The 23493-nt window shown below is 39.3% G+C and overlaps 1 protein-coding gene across 14 annotated transcripts in view; it reads right to left on the bottom strand.

The window, feature by feature from the left end:
• Positions 1-23493, bottom strand: part of LOC124136909 (unconventional myosin-IXAa-like) — a 117801-nt gene that overhangs the window by 42114 nt on the left and 52194 nt on the right. For 10 of the 14 annotated variants that reach the window (XM_046502953.2, XM_046502954.2, XM_046502958.2 and 7 more), the window contains exons 6-23: positions 21520-21620; positions 20282-20336; positions 18931-19008; positions 18055-18144; positions 16903-17016; positions 16174-16272; positions 12121-12255; positions 10974-11095; positions 9941-10082; positions 9506-9596; positions 8807-8908; positions 7973-8048; positions 6666-6731; positions 2183-2389; positions 1759-1798; positions 1517-1630; positions 1165-1245; positions 310-420 (exon numbers count right to left, since the gene is read on the bottom strand). In XM_046502953.2, the coding sequence (XP_046358909.1) occupies positions 310-420; positions 1165-1245; positions 1517-1630; positions 1759-1798; positions 2183-2389; positions 6666-6731; positions 7973-8048; positions 8807-8908; positions 9506-9596; positions 9941-10082; positions 10974-11095; positions 12121-12255; positions 16174-16272; positions 16903-17016; positions 18055-18144; positions 18931-19008; positions 20282-20336; positions 21520-21620 (1824 nt within the window). Of the gene's footprint in view, positions 1-309; positions 421-1164; positions 1246-1516; positions 1631-1758; positions 1799-2182; positions 2390-6290; positions 6336-6665; positions 6732-7972; positions 8049-8806; positions 8909-9505; positions 9597-9940; positions 10083-10973; positions 11096-12120; positions 12256-16173; positions 16273-16902; positions 17017-18054; positions 18145-18930; positions 19009-20281; positions 20337-21519; positions 21621-23493 lie in introns of all 14 variants that reach the window. The other 4 variants (XM_046502961.2, XM_046502955.2, XM_046502959.2 and 1 more) reach the window with 4 other exon arrangements.

The following is a 23493-nucleotide window of genomic DNA, read 5'->3' as shown; positions in this document are numbered from 1 at the left end:
AGCTAATTTCTAAAACACAATTACGAGCTAATTTACTTTCCGAGTCAAGCCTATATATTTAGAACAGTTATATACTAAAAAAATAAGTTTTAGTTATGGTCATGGCGGCAATAGGAGTTAGTGTGCTTGTTTATGTAGGGTGGTCCTTTCTCAGGTTGAAGGCGCACAACTGTTTATTTGGTTACATACTAGTTTGAACAAGCAAAAAACTTCTAAATGCCGACAAAGGCTCTCATTTACTGTTAACATAAGATAATGTGATATGCTCTGTTGTTTACTTGTGCGCAGTAGTAAATTGTTGTAGCATACCTCAAATGTGAGCCTGTAGTTGTAGCCGGACTGCCGTATCTTCACCGTGGCCAGCATACCGGTATACCGCAACTGTCTCAGTACTATTTCATCATCAAATACACATGGAGCCTGGGAAAATGATAATTCATTATTACATTAAACAACCACATGGTCATATCAAGCTGCTAGGCAACTACTGAATGAATACACAAATGTAATAAGTTTGTTTTCCGTTAACTGCACACTCATCAATATTCCAGCAACATAACAACAGTGTCTAAGTAATCAAATTTGGACCATACAATCCAGTGATTGACATTATGAACAAAGATCCGAGGTACAATGATATGCAATCAACATAAGCATCATTCACCGCACCTGACAACCCGAGCCACTGTGTGACCTCTTACGACCAACATAGGTTGTTGAGGACATATGTCTGACACAGAATCATCACAAGCACAAGAGTAATAAATAACCTTGAATACTCATAATATAGACCAAAACTGTTCAAATGATTATTATTAAATATCTCAGTTAGATATTATACATAGAAACACTACTAAATCTGATCTGTCAGGCCCATAGGGCACACAAAAAGTAGGCCCACCCTGACAGACTTGGAATACACCTTACTAGAGCTACGTCTCTCTTGATAAAACACATTAAACATTCTTATTTAAAAACAAATTGAGTGGGATTATCAGAGCAGGGTACCACTGGTCAAATCCAACAGTCCACAGCTTATTTCAGACTACTGATCTATGTAAAATAACTAGATGTTGGTAGAAAACATTTTCACTAATCTCAGACCAACAGACTAGTGTCCGTGTCTATCATCAGTGGTATGTCTAATACTGGTGCATAGTTTACCTTGTCAGCATTGGACTTGATGCAGCGGATGAAGAAAGGGTTTGCCTTGTTGAGAGTATGCATCAGTCTGGACAGGGACCACTGGAAGGAAGCAGGATATCATGCAGGCTCACATATAGTCAAAGCATCAGCCGAGCAACATTCTGTCTGCTCAAGCAGGCTCAGCTAATAATTGTCCTTCTAATGTAAAGTATGCTAGGACCCAAGTTCGTTCCAGTAGGGTGAAAACTTTTCGGTAGCCACTGTTATGGTCAACAGTGAACTTTCAATCACTACATGAAGATACGAGCATTTCTATAAAGCCACGATAATTCTCAATTCAATATGACTTTTGTGGTGAGGAGGCACTTACCTGGAACTGGGCGCCAACTGTGGGCGGCTGTTTCTTGGAGCCTACACGGCTGCCACCGAAGGAAATCATTGTTCTGCTGGCTATGGCTTTCAATGTCTTGATATCACGGAAACTCTGAAATATGACAAAATATGACTGCCGGTGGAATGATAAAGAAAAGGATACTACAATATCAGATGACAAAGGGATATCAAAAGTTTCTAAGCCTCTAATACAAAAATCATCATTTTAACTAAACTTACCAGAGAGGGTCTTGGTTTAGGTTTGAATGATCTGCTTTTCCTGAAATTAGCACAAGTCGTGTCATGTTCACTTTATCAATATACTAAAAATGCAATATTCAAAAAGTTGTTTTGTGTAGACAGGTGGCTTGAAGACAAGGCCAAGATCTATACAATAATACAAAGCACATTTTCACTTTTAGTGCATCTATACATTTATCACATCTACAAAAAATCTTTAGCTTCTACATGTGCATGAACATTTGGTAAATCAAAGGTAATTACAAATAAAATCAAAACAAAAAGGTACGAGGCAGATTTTAGAGATTCACTGATAGCACACATGACAAAAATAAAAACATGTTAGATTGCAATGCTATTTGCTTGAAAACTGCCTTGAGTGTAATCTACCCTCAGTCATATCTGATACAAAAGACCAACATACATAATGATTTTTGTAGCTTTACGGATGACGCGAGTGTCTGCAGCGGACATATGGGACGCCAATATTTTCTCCTCGTGCATAAAGTCACCATGCTGCCTGATAAACACACTGTCATCGTCGCTAAAACACTCGTCAACAGTGGATGGGCATGCATTCGACTGGCTATCATGCGGACTAGATTGTGAGCGTTGTTCATCCGGCGGATGACTAGATAAACAAAACAGCAAAATAAAAAAGTAAGCACAAAAAATAATGGGCACAATCTGTACAGAAGCTAGTAACAAAACTGGTTCCATTGAATACATTCTACACTGAGGCATGCATGTTCCGAGTTTTGCAGCCAGTCTGGGGACATATTTTTTGGTATGGGCATAAAGTAATTATAGTATACATTATGTTGTAAACAGTTCAAATTATTTTTAATCGCTATCAGCAGAAACCAGTTTTATTGGGCACATTGACTCTTACTTCTCGATACCCCTTGGTAATATTAGCATAAGCTTTTCAAGGGCGGATCCAGCATTTTTAAAAGGGAGGGGTCCAAAATATCAAAATCCTTCCTCAGTTGATTTTACTGCCTACAACATTCATTTGGTTTTCAGAAGGGGAATCCAGACCCCCTGGACTCCCTCTGGATCCGCCTATGTTTGTGACTGTAAGGGTTATGGAGAGAGTAAGGTCAATAGAGCTGCAGCAACTACAGTGTCAAAATGTCACAAAACAAGCAAACACATGAGCACATCGAGGAGTATTCTCTGTCCTGGTGAGTTGGACAAACATGGGAGTTCCAGGTTCATTCTGTCATTTCAACATCTACTCAACGACGACATGTGTATAATGCACTGCGGTATCACTGAATTTTCTTGCTAAACTTAAAGCGCATCAGACTAGTTTGAGTCAACTGATGGAGGGGTGATTGAATGATGTTTAACACCGCAGTCGGCAACATTCAGTTACATCTGAGCCACATTCAGAGTGTGACTATGCCCAGAACAGTAGACTGGTCAACAGAGTGATCCACACCATAGGGAAACACAAGTGGAAAGTTGGTCATCACTGGTTGTCTCTGGTCACTTGATTCTCAGCAGGTAAGCCTGGCAAGTAAGCCTCATTTTAGCATCCAGGGCTCGATTAAGGCACTTGATTTAACTTGCACCTGGTGCATGTTGACATGAAAACGTAGTTCCACCAGACGACTAGTTGCACCTGGTCCTATAAATGTACCCAAGATACAAAGTCGCATAAACTAGTCTAAACAAGTACAATCCCCGATCCCTGATGACTGTGTCACGGGTCATGAACTACACATAACACAGATATTAGTGATGCAGTATGATAACCAAGGCAAAAAGTGAGCATACCCCTAACCTCAACATATTTCTTAGTTCAAAAGCAATATTTTCTCAGAAAATAGACTTATCGAAATCAAACTTAGCACTGCACCTCTCCTTTTAGTATAGAAACTGTACCTCCAATTGGAAAAGAATCCATGACGTAGTTTTCATATTTTAGGTCATACAAATGTTGAATAAAAAAAAAAGAATTTTAATTTCAAAACATGTAAAACTTCATATTTTCTCAGAAAAATATAAGGTTGCATTTTCCAATAATAGGTTGTACTGGTGCATGTTTTATATAGCTAAATTGAGCCCTGTCATCCTATTACAACATCCTGTTCTATTGTATTTCCAGGAACATCAAGAAGATAACTGATTCTGGGTTAGAAACAATTTTATATTTGCACTCGTCCACAAAAATGATCTGCCACAGAGTTGCCATCTGTCTAATGGTAAGGAAGCCCACAAGGAAACTGGTCCTTTCTTAATTGTACTCGTCTGGGACTCACAGACTTTTGCTAAATTGAAACCCTGTGAATGGTGCTAGACATCTAAAGTGACCTGGTATTGATATTTGTGGTGTTTTCAGGTCAAGTGGTTACCACACAGCCATAGTGTTGTGAGTGAACAGACATGCACACATGATCATTAGCTGTTTTTGCTACATCATTGTCAGTGAAACTACATCATGGTGCTCTGTCAATGTCAAGTTGTGGTACTCATGTTTCAATCTACCATTAATTTTAATAGACCGTAAGAATTTCACAAGACAAAATAAAAAGGTTCAAGAATCATTAGTACAAAATGACTCAAAGGCTAAGTAAATTTCCTGAAATGTCTACCATGAACCAAACTGGCAATTTGTTAATGATTTTACATCCACTTAACAAATTCATACCAAACATTACAATACTCTACTATTGCGAAAACAATGAAGACTTTGTTAATCAAACAATATGTGTCGCAATCTCTTCTCAATGTCCAAATGACATTGCATAAACGCTAAAATTAAAAACCATCACCTTTTATCATTTACCCTTACATTGACTGTCATGCACAAAAATAAATCGAATTACACTTATCACTTGGTTTAGTAAGAAAACTTCATGCAAACTCAACCCTGACTTAACTTAGAATTGATTAAAATGCCACACATTTGGCCTGATTATCATGCGAGTAAGTGGAACGCCTACATGAATTAGTAACCAACTGTCACACAGCTCCAGAACACACTGCCGACAGCTGGGCAGGAACTTGTCAGAGTTCAATCACAGCAATACCAGTTCATGTCTCCCCTTCTTTTTTTTATCTTGAACATTGTTGGAAGTTACCCTCATTTGGGCAACTTAAGTTTGTACTTATCAAGAAAATCAAAGTATACCCCCCTCCCCTTTCTACAACAGAGCTCCTTGCCTTTCTTTGTCAACAGAGATCCCTCCCCTTTCTACAACAGAGCTCCTTGCCTTTCTTTGTCAACAGAGATCCCTCCCCTTTCTACAACAGAGCTCCTTGCCTTTCTTTGTCAACAGAGATCCCTCCCCTTTCTACAACAGAGCTCCTGCCCTTTCTGTGACAACAGAGATCCCTCCCCTTTCTACAACAGAGCTCCTTGCCTTTCTTTGTCAACAGAGATCCCTCCCCTTTCTACAACAGAGCTCCTTGCCTTTCTTTGTCAACAGAGATCCCTCCCCTTTCTACAACAGAGCTCCTTGCCTTTCTTTGTCAACAGAGATCCCTCCCCTTTCTACAACAGAGCTCCCTGTCCTTTCTGTGACAAGAGGAATACCTTTCCCTTTCTGTGATAACAGGGACCACGCCCCGTTCTGTGGTATAACAGCTCCTTTCCCTTTCTGTAGCAACATGAGATTTGCCCCTCCCACTTCTGTGACTATGAAATCCCCAATCCCCTGTCTGTGCATACTTGAAATCTCCACCCCCTCCTGTGACATGAGATCTCCCTCCCCTCTTGTGACATGAGATCTCCACCCCCTCCTGTGACATGGGATCTCCACCCCTCCTGTGACAACATGAGATCCCCACCCCCTCCTGTCACAACATGAGATCTCCACCCCCTCCTGTGACGACATGAGATCTCCACCCCCTCCTGTGACGACATGAGATCTCCAACCCCTCCTGTGACGACATGAGATCCTCCTCCCCCGGTCCATGACATGAGATCCCCACCCCCTCCTGTGACGACATGAGATCCCCACCCCCTCTTGTGACGACATGAGATCTCCACCCCCTCCTGTGACGACATGAGATCTCCACCCCCTCCTGTGACGACATGAGATCTCCACCCCCTCCTGTGACGACATGAGATCTCCACCCCCTCCTGTGACGACATGAGATCTCCACCCCCTCCTGTGACGACATGAGATCCCCACCCCCTCCTGTGACGACATGAGATCCCCACCCCCTCCTGTGACGACATGAGATCCTCCTCCCCCTCCTGTGACGACATGAGATCCTCCTCCCCCGGTCCATGACATGAGACCTCCTCCCCCTCCTGTGACGACATGAGATCCCCACCCCCTCCTGTGACGACATGAGATCTCCACCCCCTCCTGTGACGACATGAGATCTCCACCCCCTCCTGTGACGACATGAGATCCCCACCCCCTCTTGTGACGACATGAGATCCCCACACCCTGTTGTGACGACATGAGATCCTCCTCCCCCGGTCCATGACATGAGATCCCCTATCCCGTCTCTGACAAGATCCCCCTGTGACTCAGCTTGGCAGTGCGTTCCTCCCAGCCAGGACTTACTGTATCTTATGTAGCACTCGCATAGTGTGAGCCACATGGTAAAATCTTTAAGCAAATAGAAAGAAACAGTAGAAGGTCATAAATTATTCTTAGCTTCTGTCAAACAGTATTTGCTATTAAAATATCAAATGACAAAACTATTACTTTCTAGGACTGTCTTGAATGTTTTAGACTCAACATATTGACTATATTATTCTTTATTACATTTTTTTCTTGTTTGAAACAATTGTACAAAAACAAACCTGTAACGGAAATACTCTATTAATGTTTAGCGAATGAAAATATGATGGGTTGCAAGATGTTAACACTAATTTCGATGAGCATGACAATGAGTAATTGATGATGGCTATTCTACAAGATGTCAGCTAATCCTACCCCTCTTCCCCTTTTTTCTTAACAATGGATCCTTCCATCAGCTCATTCCGGGAGAGTCCACATAATCTAAGGGACGAGAGCATGAAATGGACATGTAAAAGATGTCTACAGACAGAATAGTCTCATGCAAAGCTAGCGGAGGCTACACTACTTCAAGTGAGATATTTCAAGTGTGGTGTATATCACTGGCTCACGAAGAACGACAGCAGTGCGCCTGCCACTCATCCCAACACATATGATAATACATCAGACTTCACATACACTGTATATAATGTCGTCACCCACACAGTTACGGGGACAGCTAACTGATGCTGTCAATCATATATGTGAACAAAGAGAATGTAAACAGAAAGACTACATTCTGTGTCAGAGATCCAATTCTTGCAAGCATGGTAAGCATTGCCCAAAACATTCCTATGAATAGAAGTAAATGTAAACTGCTGGCAGACTGTTTGAATGAAATAGGTGAAATATTTCTGCACATAAGCAGTGTTCGAAATACCTGCCTGCCCGTCCGTCCGAGACGGGTTGATTTCAACTCGGGCTGCCAGATTTTCAAATCCCCCTGCCCGACGGTCGGGTTATATTTCATATGTAAAAATATTCTAAATATTTCTGGATGATAAGCATTATTTACATGATGTATTCTAGGATATTAAATACAAATCTAACCTAAAAAGTGTTTGCTATTTCTTTTCTTGCATTACTTCATGTTCAATGAATTCGATTTAAAGTTTTAATTAAATTATCCTGAGAAACATATGATTATATTGGGCAGGCAGGTTTTGGTCAGGGCTGGCAAGTATTTCAGCTAGCCAGTCCTGTGGTCTGGCTGAAATTTTTTGGAGTTTCATACCCTGACATAAGGTGTTTGAGCCATGCTATTATTTTACATTCTTTAAAATGAACCTCAAGAAGAACTAGTGATCATGAATAAATTCATGCTCCAAGATACAATACATCAATATTTAAATATTTTAATTATTTTTTGGTAAAAAGTACAACCATTACCTTCTAAAACACCAAAACATTTTTTTCTTTCTCATTTACATTTCTTGTTGCTTAGGAACTAATAAACTTTGCAGCATACATATGCATATTTCAAAGATATATTCCTGTGTTATATATAACAGAAACAACTAGTGACTACATAGACATGTAAACATGACACATACAAGAGAGTAGACTGGTGTCTTGGGTTTGCGTGTCAATACATCAGGACTATTGGATGTGAGATGACAAGAATGTGAACTGTCTAGTAATACACAATGCATCAACATCGTTGTATTAACACCCTTTAACCTTACCTTAACAGGTTCTCACCAATACTGGTTTCAAGTTGAGAGTCAGATAATCTCTTCTTCAATTTTTTCTTTTCAGGTCCTGGGAATAAAAAACATCTTCCTTCTAAGAAAACAAATGCACTCATTAGACCATGTTCCATTACTGTATCATATCATATGTGTATAAATTAATAATGATGTCATTATCAGGATTTTAACTTCCAGGATGGCAATAATTTTCTAAAACCTTTTGTTGTTTACTGCAGCACTCAGCAATTAAGCAATATTTTGAGTGAGTGAGTGAGTACAAGCATTATTCAGAGATACATGTATAAATACATGATCATCTTCCCTAGGCAAGGCAGTCTACAGTTTCCACCCTTGCTGAACTAGGCTGGAATTTCTGGGTTCAATTATAGCGCCACCAGTGGCTATTACGAGTTATTCACTTCTTTGTCCCTCCTATTGACCAATCAGATTCCACCTCTGATATCACTTGTATTTGCTTCCAACAAAATGGTGACGCCCCGTCAAGACGATCTGATCAATAACCAAAATCTATATTGTAATTAAAATGGTCTTACTTCATCAAATCATGTGACTACCTTGATAAAAAAACATAAAAAGATTTGGACTTGCAAATCCTGCAATCGACCGAAATCTGCACAGCAGTTTATGAACCGGATGTCGATTTCATTACAGGATTTTGATTGGACTATGCATCGACTCGTTAGTCCAGGGTAAATATAACTCCATAATTCCAGCCAAGTTCGGCAAGGGTGGAAACTGGACTTTTAAAGTCAGTTAACTCCCTTGCCTCAGGAAGATGTTACATGATACACATCAAAGGCAACTCACCTCCATTTTTCCTGTACCTTTCTCCCGCACGGAAGAAAGCATGGTAGCATCGGAAGAAAGCCCGTACTATCGACCATCGCAACACAGCCACTGGGTCAATACCTAAGGTAGAGACAAACAGATTATAAAAGCTTTTAACACCATTCAGTCTATCTGAATACCTATTCATTGGGTATGTCAGGCACGGTGGCCATCTTGTTATTTCAAATTTGTTTTGCCAGCCTTTTTCAATGCTGTGACACAAGCAAACTTCATGGCGGCCATCTTGGAACACAAAATGGCTGCTTTTTACAACCATTAAAAATGCCATATCTCAAAAGGTTTTGACATTAATCAAATAGGAAAAGTGTCTTTTACTCATTTATGCATGAACTACAAGTAGCGATATGAACTTTAATAAAATAATCGATGTACAATATTAGCCTGACCTCCCTACACATACAATTAAACAGGTTGAATATCTGTAATAGTACACTCAAAAACCTGTTTGTTCAAGTCAACAATATTCAACCTAGTGGTTAATATTACAAGCAACGGCCCACAACGTCATTGTTAGGTGATACACAATCAACCAACTGGACAAGTCCACCAGGTTTTTTAGTTGACTCTCACGAAAAACATAAGTTACTAGGGACCATTTCTAACCCAGAATTCCCCCAGTGGTCTTACATGAAACACAAACTTGTTCACGTCACCTACCTACAAGTTCCCTGACAAAGGACTGACTACTCTTCTTCAGAACACCAACTATATCTGTTCTAATAAGATCAGCATTCTTTTCTCGGAAATCCTGCAAACAGATTCCATGGAGAGCTCAGGGCACATTCAGGAAGAAATCATATGGAACTACAAATCTATCAATAGAAATATATCAATATACATGATCAATGCAGACTCATCCATACAACTGCACATAGTCATCTAAAACAATTCACATTATCAAAATATATCAGTCTTAAATAATTATGAAATATAATAGCAGTGAAACTGAGCTGGAATTCAACAAAATGGATATATGGTTCAAGAGGATCGTATTTTCTGGTCCTGCAATGTTTGTTACAATATTTTTAAAAAACCCATTTCATCATAAATTGCATTTCAAAATTAATGAAACAGACCGCCCAAATCACTGACCTTGATACTGTATTTGACCTTTCCAGCATAGTGCACAATGACAAAGGCCCTCTCTTTGAGTTGCGGGACTTGGTAGTAGGGATTGTTGGTGTGTTGGTGGGTGAACTTGGACAGCATCGTGTCATTGGTTGCACCAGGAAAACTGACAAGGAAGACAAGGGGAAGGCAATTATTTCATTGGGATGTGGTCATACCACATTTCTTACATGAAAAGTCTCAGTGTGATTGAAAAGCAGTCCAGGAAATAAACTCAATGTTATAAACTTGACACCTATAAAAAACGTAACCTGTAGTGTGGTCAAGTGCAAATGTGTGAAATCATATAACAAATTTACTTCCTGAAATGTGACTTGTTTGTTTGTTGTTTAGCACCGCACTCAGCAATACTTCAGCTATATGATGGCGGTCTGCATATAATCAAGTCTGTACCAAACAATCCAGTGATTGACATCATGAACATCTATCTATGCAATTGGGATACAATAACATTTGACTTTAGTGTATCTTAGTTTTGTATGTATATCTAATGAAGAAGTTAATATATCATAAATACATGTGAACTTGAGACTGAAACTGAGACTGAAGGAGTCAGTGTCAAGTAAAGATAATCTTAGCCTCCAGTATGCTGCAATGTGTGTAAACCATTTCATGTATTCGCTACTCACACATAACAATCTCAGCGCTAAGATGTTAGAAACTCCTGCACTTGAACATGCCAACATCGACAAACAATATTTAAAATGGTTTGTAAACATGATCTCAGAGTGTTTATCAGAACATCAAAAGTCTCTCTACTTGTCATGGTGGGCGACATCATTATATATTGCAAGGACGTGTAGTGTCTCATCAGGTCAAGCGTGTCACATTATATTTCTGACTAATGTAATATTCTACTTGGTGTCTTCTTTGCTCTGTAGTCCTTGTAGATTGGATTTCTAAATACAGACTTCCACAGTGAACTAATTATTCCTGTAAATCTTGATTACCCTACAGCTGTATTGAGTGACTGGTGACACAAACTAAGTAACCTTACTTGCACTCTTCATCCATGAGACAGAAGAGACCCTTAGGCCTTTTGCTGAACAGTTCTAGACAGGCTGTGTTGTCGATGAACTCGATGTTCTTCCACTGGATGCCTTCACGCTGATACTCCTCCTGTGAAACAAAACAGGAAACAATCACTGGGAGGTTGACTTGAACGCCAATCGGATGCGTACCAGCATCAGCTGGTCATAGAACAGGTATTCGTGTATTCCAGCCTTCATACTGTCTTTTATGCTGCAGTTAGCAATATTCCAGCTGTCTGATGGCTGCAGAGCTCCAGATAACCTGCGTATCTGCATAAAATACGCATCAGAAATGCAGAAATACGCAGTAAAATAAAATCCAAGCATATCAAATACGCAACGAACATTACAGATACGCTACAAAAATAAAACTTGTGCGTATCACAAAATATTGTGAAGTAAGCCTGCGTATTCGATAAGCAAATCAGCAACTTATTTTGAAATTATAAACGGGCATTCCGTCAACCTTGCTAAACTCCCCGATGACAGTTACATATTGATCATTTGCCATCAAACTTTCTTGTGGAAGTATCGTGGTATTTTTTAATCCTATAAAGCTCTCAAACCCACACGACACCAGTTTGCAGGGACTAGATGAATAGTGTTTTAAAATATTTAACTTAAATACCCACATGTGTAAAAACTAGTGGGTAACAGAAATTTGAAAACCCAGATAGAATTACTGATACCCAATGATTTTAAAATGCATGGGTAAAATACCCGCAACACCTAAAGCTTATCTGGAGCTCTGTGGCTGCCTTCAAAATTTGAGAGTAGACCATCCAAACCAGTGACTGAAGCGTGAACAAAGATGCACACCATCAAGGAACAATGGCAGGCAATCAGCCAAGTCAGAGTATGACCACTCTGTCAACTCAACGCCATGCATAGGTTACTGGCAACCCACAATAATTTGAAATCCCCATGCATAGTTCAGCATTCAGTTTTTTCTTCAATCCTGTGTCCTATACAAAATCAAATTTGTTTTTTAGCACTATTTCTTGTACTGGATCTCCAGTGATTGATTATTAAGAAAGGGAAAGATGTGTCCTTTCAAAACACAAACATGCATTTGATTAATTATGCTTGTATTATAATAAATGTGTATATTACCTGTTCAAACTTGAAGATGTGTTGGTTGAAGTAGTACTGAAGGTGTTCATTGGCAAAGTTGATACAGAACTGCTCAAAACTGTTCTTGCCAAAGTCTTCAAAGCCAAAGATGTCAAGAACGCCTATGGAGTTTCCCTATAACCAACCACAGCATATGAGCACCCATTCTTTTCTATACAATGTAGGAACACCTTGGAGAGAAAGACTGAATATCATCATGGTTATCATAACTGGTATTGTTGAAAATGGCAAACAAAATTTCAAAATATCAAGCCGGATGAGAAGATTTCAATCATATTTTAACAGCTACAACAACGAACCCACAATCATCATATCCTGGTGCAACTAAGGGATGCAACTCTGCACAGCTAACTGCAGAGTTTAGACTCATGAGCCACCCATGTTTCCCCAAGAGGCAAGAAACACAACACAATAAGTCAGGGTTGCTTTACTTAGTGCTGACTACTTCACAAAATGAAGAGAGCATGATTTTCTTCTTTTACATGCAAAGACTAAAGACAGGATAATTATTGAATTTTGCACAATTATTTGCAGAAAAACGTCTTTTTATAAAAGGGACATGAGTTAATAGTTGTAAGTTGTGGAAAAGGAGCACTAAGTCATAGATTTCATTACATTATATGAAAAAAGGGAATGCAATGGTTGGAGGTAAAATCAAGTAGGGTTGGTTTGGTAAAAACATGCATCAAGCACTTGTTACAAAATCATTCAAAATCCTAACACATTTCAGGTATCAAATAGGTTATTTTTAAATATAACAAACATGACATCACCATAAAATCAGCTGTGGTCAAGTTATGTCCCACACAATGACGCCTAGTCCAACATTCAATCATAACAACAATATTTCCAATTTTCGATCCCTGCAACCATAAATTCCTTGCAACACCTTGTTCCAGTGTAAATTTACTGCTTGTATCATTCCACTGTAACAAACCCAGGTGGCAGCTGAAATGAAGAACTGCATGAAACCAATTCCACATGCATGGATCAGTTTGAGTGCCAACATGTACATGTGAATCAACAACACCCGTGGCTCTCTCACTTCAATCTTAACACAGTATGCGTAACAAACTTTGGAGTCTACAGTCCTGAACTTGGCTCTTTGCATTATTTTAAGTCCATTTCAGAGTAATGATATGGACTATTATTAGCTGAGTTTATTATATATTTAACAAACAAAAACAAAACTACTTTCGCAAAAAAGAGTTTTGAAAAGGCCAATTCAGGTAATTATTATGTTAAGGCATTAAGTCAGAAATTTAAATTTAGTAATATAATCCACTCTGCTAAACAGTTTAAGAAACTTTCTCAGTGAGCATTGCTGTTTTGCTGTTGATGAATTCCCAGGATTTGTGACAGCCACAATGTATCATTGATTTACATCAACATTTGAAAGCCAAGCTCTGACCGACTCGTTGATGACAAGTACTTACCATGTTGATAAACTAAGCTACTCTTACCTAACGACAATGACAAATGATTAACAACCATGACAACAGAAAATGAGATGAAGACAACAAGTTGTCCATATCCCCCGCCATACCTATGGTATCATCAATGTATGAACACTAGACTGATTTCAGCAGATAGCAACATGAATAGTGTTTTGTTTGTTTGTTGTTTAACGCTGCACTCAGCAACAATCCAGCTATATGACAGCATGCTATAAATAATCAAGTCTGGACCAGACAATCCAGTGACTGATATTGTAAGAAACGATCCACGCCATCAACCAAATCTCCGAGTCTGACCACCCAATCCATGTAGTCCCCTCTTACGACCAGCATATCCTGAGGGGGAACAATTCTAACCCAGAATCACCAAAGGGGAAAGCAGCATAACAGTGTGTGGACCACATCAGCACCACATTCTGTCTTGTGTCCTACTTCGCCTACTCCTTTCAGTCAGACAACATGCAACTGTCCAACTTCAATTCCACACCAGATTGCATACTTTTCAGCACAGATTTGTAAAATTGTAGAATTCGTGATGAGTTTTCTTAAGTGGCCTTGAATCTAAAGGTCAGATCATCAAATCTCCAAAATATTTACTTATTGGGACATATACCATGTGTCATGTATGAATTCCTTATGACAATTCAATTACTCCATGAACCATCTTGCTAATCTTTCGCTGTGCGAATGACTTTGGCATGACCTTGACCTTCAACATGTGCGAAAAGTGACCGCTGGTAACAAAGCTATATACCAAATAGAACATTGCCATACTCATTTTGTCTGAAACGTCTCATTTTTAAGAATGTCTTTTGAAGTTAAATTTCCAGAAACAAACTTTGCAAGACACCCTGTTATTAGAAGTTCAATACATCATGAATAGTTTCTGCTTCGATCCAGACGTGAAATGAGGAGACAGGCACATCAAAGGATGAAGAGACGAAACATGTTTATTTAACACCTTCCATCGTGTTGAGGCAGGAGATAAGAAGGAATACTATACACATTAATACCCATGCTCATTCCTAATATAACCAAACCAGGAAATCAGTGTGGAAGGAACTTGAAACATAACAGTAGAGAAGGAACTATGGACCACAGACCTCATTAGTACATAAGTGGATGTTACTCATGTGCAGGGCATGGGGCAATGAGGGGCAGCTATACAGGAGGAGAGTTGTCTCACCATATCACACACTCAAGGATTCACAACTGATGACTTTCTTGTGAACAATTATACAATGATTTGACAATGATGAGTGAGATTTAACTCTATTTTTAACAGCATTTCAGTTTTATGTCAATGTAATGTGGGAGGAAAGCCCAAAGTGATTCAGGTCATGGACATTTGTGAGCACAGTAATGGTGCTGTCAAACCAAGAATCACATTCTGAGTCACCACTGGACCCAGCATCATCAGATCCAGGCACAATCAAGGGACGCAACCCTGCACGGTGAACGACGGCACCCTATACAACTGTGCCACCTCTGACAAGAACAGAGCCTGAACAGCCATGCCCTTGAGTAAATATTACACTGATGTGAAATACCCTACCCTGTGAAAATGAAGGGTCTGGGACACAAATCCCCCACCCACCCACCCTCAATACAGAGGAAAGCACTTGTTTTTTCAGGGGTCAATGAAAATGACTCATGGCCATATGAAGCACTGGTTCCATTACCCTAAATACATCTCTGTTATTGGAATTTGATCCTATTCTATTCTATCTGTGCAGGTGAACTTTGACTACCTTTCCCATCTCAATGTTTACAGTGTGAAAAAAAGCAAATATTAACACAGGGGCAAAAATGTGGCTGTTTCAGCTGAAGCAGTTAAAATCTGTGACTAATTGTGAAAGCAAGCATTAACTGAAACACTAGTCAAAAAACACTTGTTTGCAATAAACAGTGTTTGCTTGAGATAGGCCATGGTTACATATATCCTTAAGTAGGAGCCTGATGACCTTAGACTGGTGTGTTCATCATAACAAAATGATAAACCATGTAATAGCATAACCTAAGCTAGTACAAATAAAACATTGACATATTGACACAAGACATGGAAAAAGTTGAGATCATTAAAACAAAAAGTGTGAAAACAAAATTAATTATAAAAAAACAAAAAACAAAAAAAACAAAAAAATCTCTGGTTTATCATTTCCACACAATTATGCATGGAAAGATAATATGCTGACCAAAACAAGTTAGTATCATGAATATTTTGACGATGTTGTTTTGTAGTGAAGATTGAGTACACAATCTTATAAAAATATCACCGAAAATATTCATGATCCCTAACTTTTTTTGTTCAGGATACAAAGTCTGACAACACGTCCCCAGTACACTTTTCAACTAATATGATACACGTCTATCCTCCAACCCCCAATCAACGACCCCATGTTAGAAGGGAAGCAGGCAGTGTAAGCTATGTGAACAGAGTTCCCGTCCACAGTTTGATGATAGGAAAACAAACGAGAAGAACCACAGAAAGGAAATCCAAAACTGCATGCGGTAACAGGAGGATGGAGAGGAAACGAGGGAAATGGTTGCAGAATTCAGCTGCACAAAATCGTACCAAAGCCAAAGGATCGCTTTCCAAATCAAGCTGACCCTGAAGAGGGCCATTAGACTCTGGGCTGGAATCAGATGTGCTTAATACCACCTCCTTCGGCACCTGAAACGCGGACACGGCACATGATATCAATCCATAATTGCACCTTCAGTGTTCTGAATTTACTGTTAGAAAGTTGGGCTTAATGCCGATCTAAGCAATATTGCAGCCATATTACGACGAGCCACCCAAAATGAGCTTCTGTACCCATCTGTGGAATCAAACTGGGTGTTGTGCAAGAAGAGCAAACACTGGAACCACTGGGCTAGCTAGCCTATATACTGATGTGAAGGTGCTCGAGAGAGAATAGGAACAGCAACAAAAGATGATGAAGGGGGAACTGAAATGTAAATTGTATACAAAGTGTACATGTAACATATCTTAAAACTTGAAACGCTCCAATTTGGAAGAAAAATTAACATGCATCAATCTTAAAAAGCTGCAGATAAGAAAAAATATTATTAGAGATACAATTCAGAGATTCATCTCACATGATGATTCTGATGGTGTTAGTAGGAATAGGAAGGACCTTGCAGCTTCATATTGCAAGCATTTGAAAAATGTTCGAAAACAAAATAATTCTGATCATGTACCTGAACCAAACAAGGTCTGTTTAAGATCAGTTATATCAAGAGATCACGTTACCGTCTGTCTGCTCACAATAATCTAACTAGGCATCATTAGTGGGAGTACCTGATGTTCGCTGTTGTGTTTCTTGGCTAGCAAAGCCTGGTTCACTTTGAGGACAATCCAGTCAAACAGAGATCCATATAAACACTTTGCCATGGCATCTCGCGTAGCAATGGCCTGAAAGTGGAGAGGAATGCATGTACAATCCAGTGGACAGTGAAATATATGTACCGGTACCTTGGACTATAAGTGCCGCTTGGTGTTCTTCAATCAGAGGATGCTTAAATATGTAGTGATGCTCTTTCGAGAACAAAACATTTATTTCTTTTTCAAATCAAAGCATAATTATTTTTAACCCACTTCATGCAAAACATTCGTAATTATTAGAACGGTTTAGCAGTCCAGTCATAACTTACTGGACTCCAGGGATAGACACAGCCACTGGTCTGTCATCTTCCAAGGACCAGAGAGTCAACTGATTATAAAAGTCTAGTTTCCACCCTTGCCGAACTAGGCTGGTACGATTATGGAGTTACATTTTGGCTGGACTAATAAGTCTATGCATAGTCCAATCAAAATCGCGCAGGGAAATCAAAATCGGAATCGTAAACTGTCGTGCAGATTTCGATCGATTGCAAGATTTGCAAAGCATGTGCACCGCCAACTCGTTGTCAGCAGATATTTTCCAAATCTTTTCATGTTTATAATCATGGTGCTCAAGTATTTTGATGCATTTCGCAATGTAAGACCCCTTTTATCACAATACTGGTCTTGATTATCAATCAGATCATTCTGACTGGGCGCCACCATTTTGTGTGAAGCAAACACAAGTGATACGAGAGGTGGAATCTGATTGGTCCATAGGAGAGGCTTAGAAGGGACATAACTGGTTTAAATAGCCACTGGTGGCGCTACGATCGAGCCCAGTAATTCCAGCCTAGTTCGGCAAGGATGGAAGCTTGACTTTTAAAGTCAGTTAACTCTCTTGCCTCGGGAAGATGCTGGTCTGTTAGTCCGAGACTAATGAAAATCCTTTGGGACAAGTTGGTTTTTTTATGTAGATGTAAATGTAGTTATATTGCATAAGCCACGAGACCGAAATAAGCTGCAGACTAGTTGGAAATGAGGTGACAACTTCTGGACTCATGCATTGGAGTCCTGGTATCAAACTGGGAATGGCAGGAGTGAGAGCGATGGTCTGAACAGGGATCTTACATCCTCCATCTTGTAGTTGATGACGACCGTTTCATCCCCCGCCACGGTCTTCTTGGTGGTGAGAGCTTCCAGCACAGTCTTCTCCTTTACCTGGAATAAACAGGAGGGCACAAGTCAACACACTGCAGTTTTCAACAGTCAAAATATTCACAAGGGGAGGCTACTCTGATGTTCAGCAAGTTCTCACAATTCACTGACAAAGCTCTTAAGATGAATAGCACTAATTTCTTGTTTTTATCCCCAATATCGACTGGGATCCCAGTCTAGTGGTTATTTTCATGCCACAATAAGTGGATGGAAAATAAAGACAATGAATTCTGTGCAATAAATGTAATCATATACTGCATGTGCTACAAATCTTAAATAGGTTGACATCATAAAATGTGAGTTAGCAGTAAAGTGGTGATTGAATGCCTTGAATCAAACTTGCTAGGATAAGCCAAATTAGTTAAAGTTCAGTCACTGTTAGAAATTCGTGAAATTGAGACACCGTTTCCTTGTAATAAATGTTATTGATTAAATGTCCATAGATCGATAGATCTAGATCACCAAGCAGTAGGCAGGCAAAGTGTTGTTTCAATGACCAGATTCAAAAGTGCTCAGCCTGCAAATGATCCATTGTTTGGTATTTGTTTCCTGTTTCTCTCTACCACATTATCTGTCTGTGCCAACAATCGTTGAGAATACTAGCCAGAATTTGTCTCTTGGCATTATTTCCAGTACATTTTGGTGCTAATTTCTGGACTAATTATCAGCTGTTATTTCCATGTCAAACTAATATATTCTGGTATCAGGCTTTATGCTAGTGAATAGTGTGTTAAACATATACACAGACTATTTCAAACACACACAGATAGCCATACAGAGAGTACATACTTTGAGTAGACTGCAGATGATCTGCACAGTGGCTTCATTCTTCACGGACACGGACTCGTCATGGTGCTGATCCCCTTTCTACAACACGAGTTCACATCAATATGATACAACCATTAGGCCACAATATACTCATCATATCCTCATGTCCTTGGTCAAATCAAAAGCAAATGACAACAAATTTATTCTACATTTCTTCAACATGTCAATAAATGTTTCATTAAAAAGTGTTTCCTTTTTGTGAGACATAAAAGAACATCTACCATTTCTTTTGCCAGCCATTCTAAGCAAGGGAAGTAATTTAGTTGCTGGTCATATCAACCGACATCTGTGATATAAATCACTAACAAAAAATTATTCTTTCCCATTTTAAAAGGGTGTGTTTGGTTTACATATTCCAGGCAAAAAACACAGGAACACCAAGAACAGGCTTCTATAATGTACCTAGGGGATGGAACCTGAGACTTCAGCATAATGAGAAGATGCTTCAGCCGCAAGTCTACACCAACATCTCTCTAAAGAGATGGTTATTTTGGAGATAGGGTAATTAAAGTGTTCAAGCCTTATCAAATTCAGTGAAAGACGTGCATAAGATTATATACCGTATTCGACGTAATAAGCGCCCCGCTCTTATAAGCACCCACGGCGATATTTTCTAATATATTAACAAGTGAGCAATCCCAATTAGCATCCCTTCCGATTGATCAATGTACACAAGACTTATTTATTCGCGTATATACGCACTCGTGTGTCATATTCACCCTTAATAATGGACACTTAAATTCTGGAATAATATATCTGTCTTATATAAACATTTCAGGCTGTCAGCATAAACAACGAAATTTATCTTTCAACTCTGTATTTTTCACCCAAAAAATATTCTAACAAGAGCCCCGTTTTCTAATTTTGAGAGTGCCCTGGGCGCTTATTACGTCGAATATGGTATTCATTGAAAGAAATCAAAATTTAATGATACAGGTTTCATGTCATGCTAACGTTCCATGTAAAAATAATATCATGTTTTTAGGGGCAAGGACAAGAAAATGCGAACTCAATTTGATCTAAAACACTGCACACAGTTTTATTAACTAAATGAAGTCAAAGGGCCATGATTCAGGAGATACTGATATCATAAACTTTTATTTCCTTAGATATCACAAACATACATTCTAGATAATGGGATATATTCACAAAACAAATTCCATGTATATAGTTGATTGGAAGTATGATTCAGTATCTGTCAATAGTATAAACACTTTCCTTGTTGAATTATCAGTGAATGCTGACAATAAATGCAGCTTCATGCAGGCTTTTCCTTATTGATACACTTGTATGTCGACAGTCACCTACATACCTTTCTAAACTCTATGTTGCCCAGGTGCAACACTGCTGACAGTACTGCAAATATCCTGTCAACAAACAAGGAATGAAATTGGAGGCAAACAAAGATATCCCACATGGACATGGCAACCTATGTACATAACGTTACATTATTAGATCAATGTTTATGAACTTCCTTATGCTTGTTTGTTTGTTGTTTAATGACGCACTCAGTACTTTTCAAGCTATATGATGGCTGGTTGTAAATGTGGAGACTGGGCTCCTCAAGCCAATGATTGATATGAGAAAACCCCGCCATCAAGGTACGATGACACAGTCAACCAAGTGACCGAGCCTGACCACCTGTTCCATAGAAGCCCCTTACAACAGGACTTATCAAAGTAAATGACAAATCCCCGGTCCCCATGATAGCTCAAGACTTTACTTTAGCCACTGGTTAACACATATACTAAGTTTGAATGAAATATCTGTCATGGTTTTCAAGTATCTGGAAACAAAATACAAACAGACAGACGGACGGACAGACAGACAGCCAGCCAGACCAGATGATTACTATACCCCCCCACGTTATATATGCCGGGGGACAACAAGTATGGCTTGGTGGGACCATATTACCCCAGGGGACCCATGGAGAATTGTCTCCCTTTGTACATCTCCGCAAGACATGGATCACTGAGGGGCAGATGCTCCTACTTGTAGCATATTTCCTGTCTCTGTTAGCAATGGGATTGTATGTTTCTGTCACAGATTAGACATCTGACACAATCCTGGATCCAACATGTCAACAAACTGCTCTTCTTTCCTCTCATTAAGCATACAGATCCTTGTCAGATGGTAAAATACCAAACAGGTAGATACCAGTTTCATTGAACTTTTCAATTCATTTTGTTCTTGCATTTTCACATCTTTCAGAATCAGAAACAGCTGTGTCAGCAATTACAGGTCCAATAATTCTTTATCTTTGCACATTTGGTCTTCAAAATTTAGATAAACATAAGGGGTGCTTGCAATAAATTTAATGTAAAAAAATACATTTCAATACTATATAACAATAAACCTCAAGTACCACATGGGACCCTTTTAGTTTCTAACACTGCATATTTATCAGTTTATTTGATTACCAAACTTTCTACCTTTCAATGACAGCAGGAACAAGACTGAGTCAGTACATTTTACTACTATACATAAATACACCTGTGCACATTCATATTTGTTATTCAGGGGAGATTTCCTCATGGTCATATCACCGACCTCTTCTGCGTCTCATGTGAGAAGCCGACCATCTCCATGGACTGTTTAAGTCTGGCAAATTCATCTTCTTCATCCACCCCTTCAACACTGTAGCAGTCACTCTGAAATCAAAATCATTTTTCATAAATCTGCTAACACCTAAAAACACATAAAAATTCATACTGGAAAGCCCGAAAAGACCACATGGGTTAAATATTCAATATTTTTAAAATATTAAATTCCCCTGAGTGGCAGCTCTTGAACAGCAATGTCTCCCTGACATGGAGCTGCATCTAATGAGAAGCCTACCACACAGACTCTCGGCGACACGCACGGAGAGTCGGACAGGATGGGAAGTACTGTAAGGTTTCACAGCACTGTCCACCAGAAGCAGAACATACCAACAGACAAAATTAAGGAGCCTTCACAGCATATATTAGCAGCGTATAAAAAATAAATGTAAACATTGAAAGTCGAGACACACTCATGTGCAAAATCTGCTAATGAAAACATCTTCAGATATATATACACTGGTGGAAATATGGCATGCATATGGAGTAGTACTGTGTGCTGCTGCTGTCATGATTAGATGAATTATGATACACATCAGTATTAGCAAAGCATCGGTTACCAAGGTTTCATATCCTCTAAGAGACACACTGTCCAATTCCTATAAAGTATATCAGCAAAAAAGAAAATAAATGTATCAGCAAATATTGAGCAATAAACCTGAAACTGAAAGCTTAATAGAAAAGAACAACCAAAAAAACAAATTCAATTTAGAGTAAGCTTTCATCGTGGCCACCTGATCCCCAATTCTGTTCACTCTTACAAAGTGAAGGATTTGTCGAGGATTCAATCTGCCTAGAATCCCCTATAAGGGATATACAGAATGACACATAGTTGAAGATCGTCTAAACTTTAATTAATACAGTGACCATCACACCCCCTGTCAAGACCCTCCACCAGCTTGTGCAGCATTTCCACAAAACACCAGGGCATCATGCTTTAAAAACATGTGTAAATAGGATTTTGAGTTAAACATTCTTGGGAAATCGTACAAAATGCAAAGGAGGTATGCCAAAAATAATTAAGTTTAGTTACGAATGTAATGCGCAGTGTGACTGGCTGGCACAGAAGCAGCAGCCAGAGCTGAGTGCAGTAGCTATGAAGTAACCACAGCAGCGACTGTTCAGATAGGCCATGGTTGTCATATGATTTCAAATGCATGCACTGTTAAGATGGACAATGGTTGTCACATGTCACATGCATGCACTGTTCAGATGGGCCATGGTTGTCATGTAATATCACTGTTCAGGTGGACCATGGTTGTCACGTGATGTCACATGCATGCACTGTTCAGATGGACCATGGTTGTCACATGTCACATGCATGCACTGTTCAGATGGACCATTGTTGTCATGTAATATCACTGTTCGGGTGGACCATGGTTGTCACATGTCACATGCATGCACTGTTCAGATGGAACATGGTTGTCACATGTCACATGCATGCACTGTTCAGATGGACCATTGTTGTCATGTAATATCACTGTTCGGGTGGACCATGGTTGTCACATGTCACATGCATGCACTGTTCGGGTGGACCATGGTTGTCACATGTCACATGCATGCACTGTTCAGATGGAACATGGTTGTCACATGTCACATGCATGCACTGTTCAGATGGACCATTGTTGTCATGTAATATCACTGTTCGGGTGGAACATGGTTGTCCCATGATTTCACATGCATGCACTGTTCAAATGCAGGTGTCTTAACACCTACACCAAGTGCAACCAAGTGAATCAATCAGGTTGCACACCAAAATATTGACTGCACCATTTTAACATAAATTGAAATACTGTATTTTGCAGTTATTTTGAATATTAAATAAATTCAAAGAGAAAATAAACTTGAGAATGTCCTCCGGTATTTTATTTTGGGGGGAAAAAATGTGGCTTTTCACATCTTGATATCAAGTAAACAACCTTCA

Source organism: Haliotis rufescens, unplaced genomic scaffold, assembly GCF_023055435.1.
Source record: "Haliotis rufescens isolate VD_foot unplaced genomic scaffold, xgHalRufe1.0.p SCAF_1, whole genome shotgun sequence".
NCBI lineage: Eukaryota > Metazoa > Mollusca > Gastropoda > Lepetellida > Haliotidae > Haliotis > Haliotis rufescens.
The sequence above is the reverse complement of the archived record's forward strand: the minus strand, read 5'-3'. Positions and strand labels throughout refer to the sequence as shown.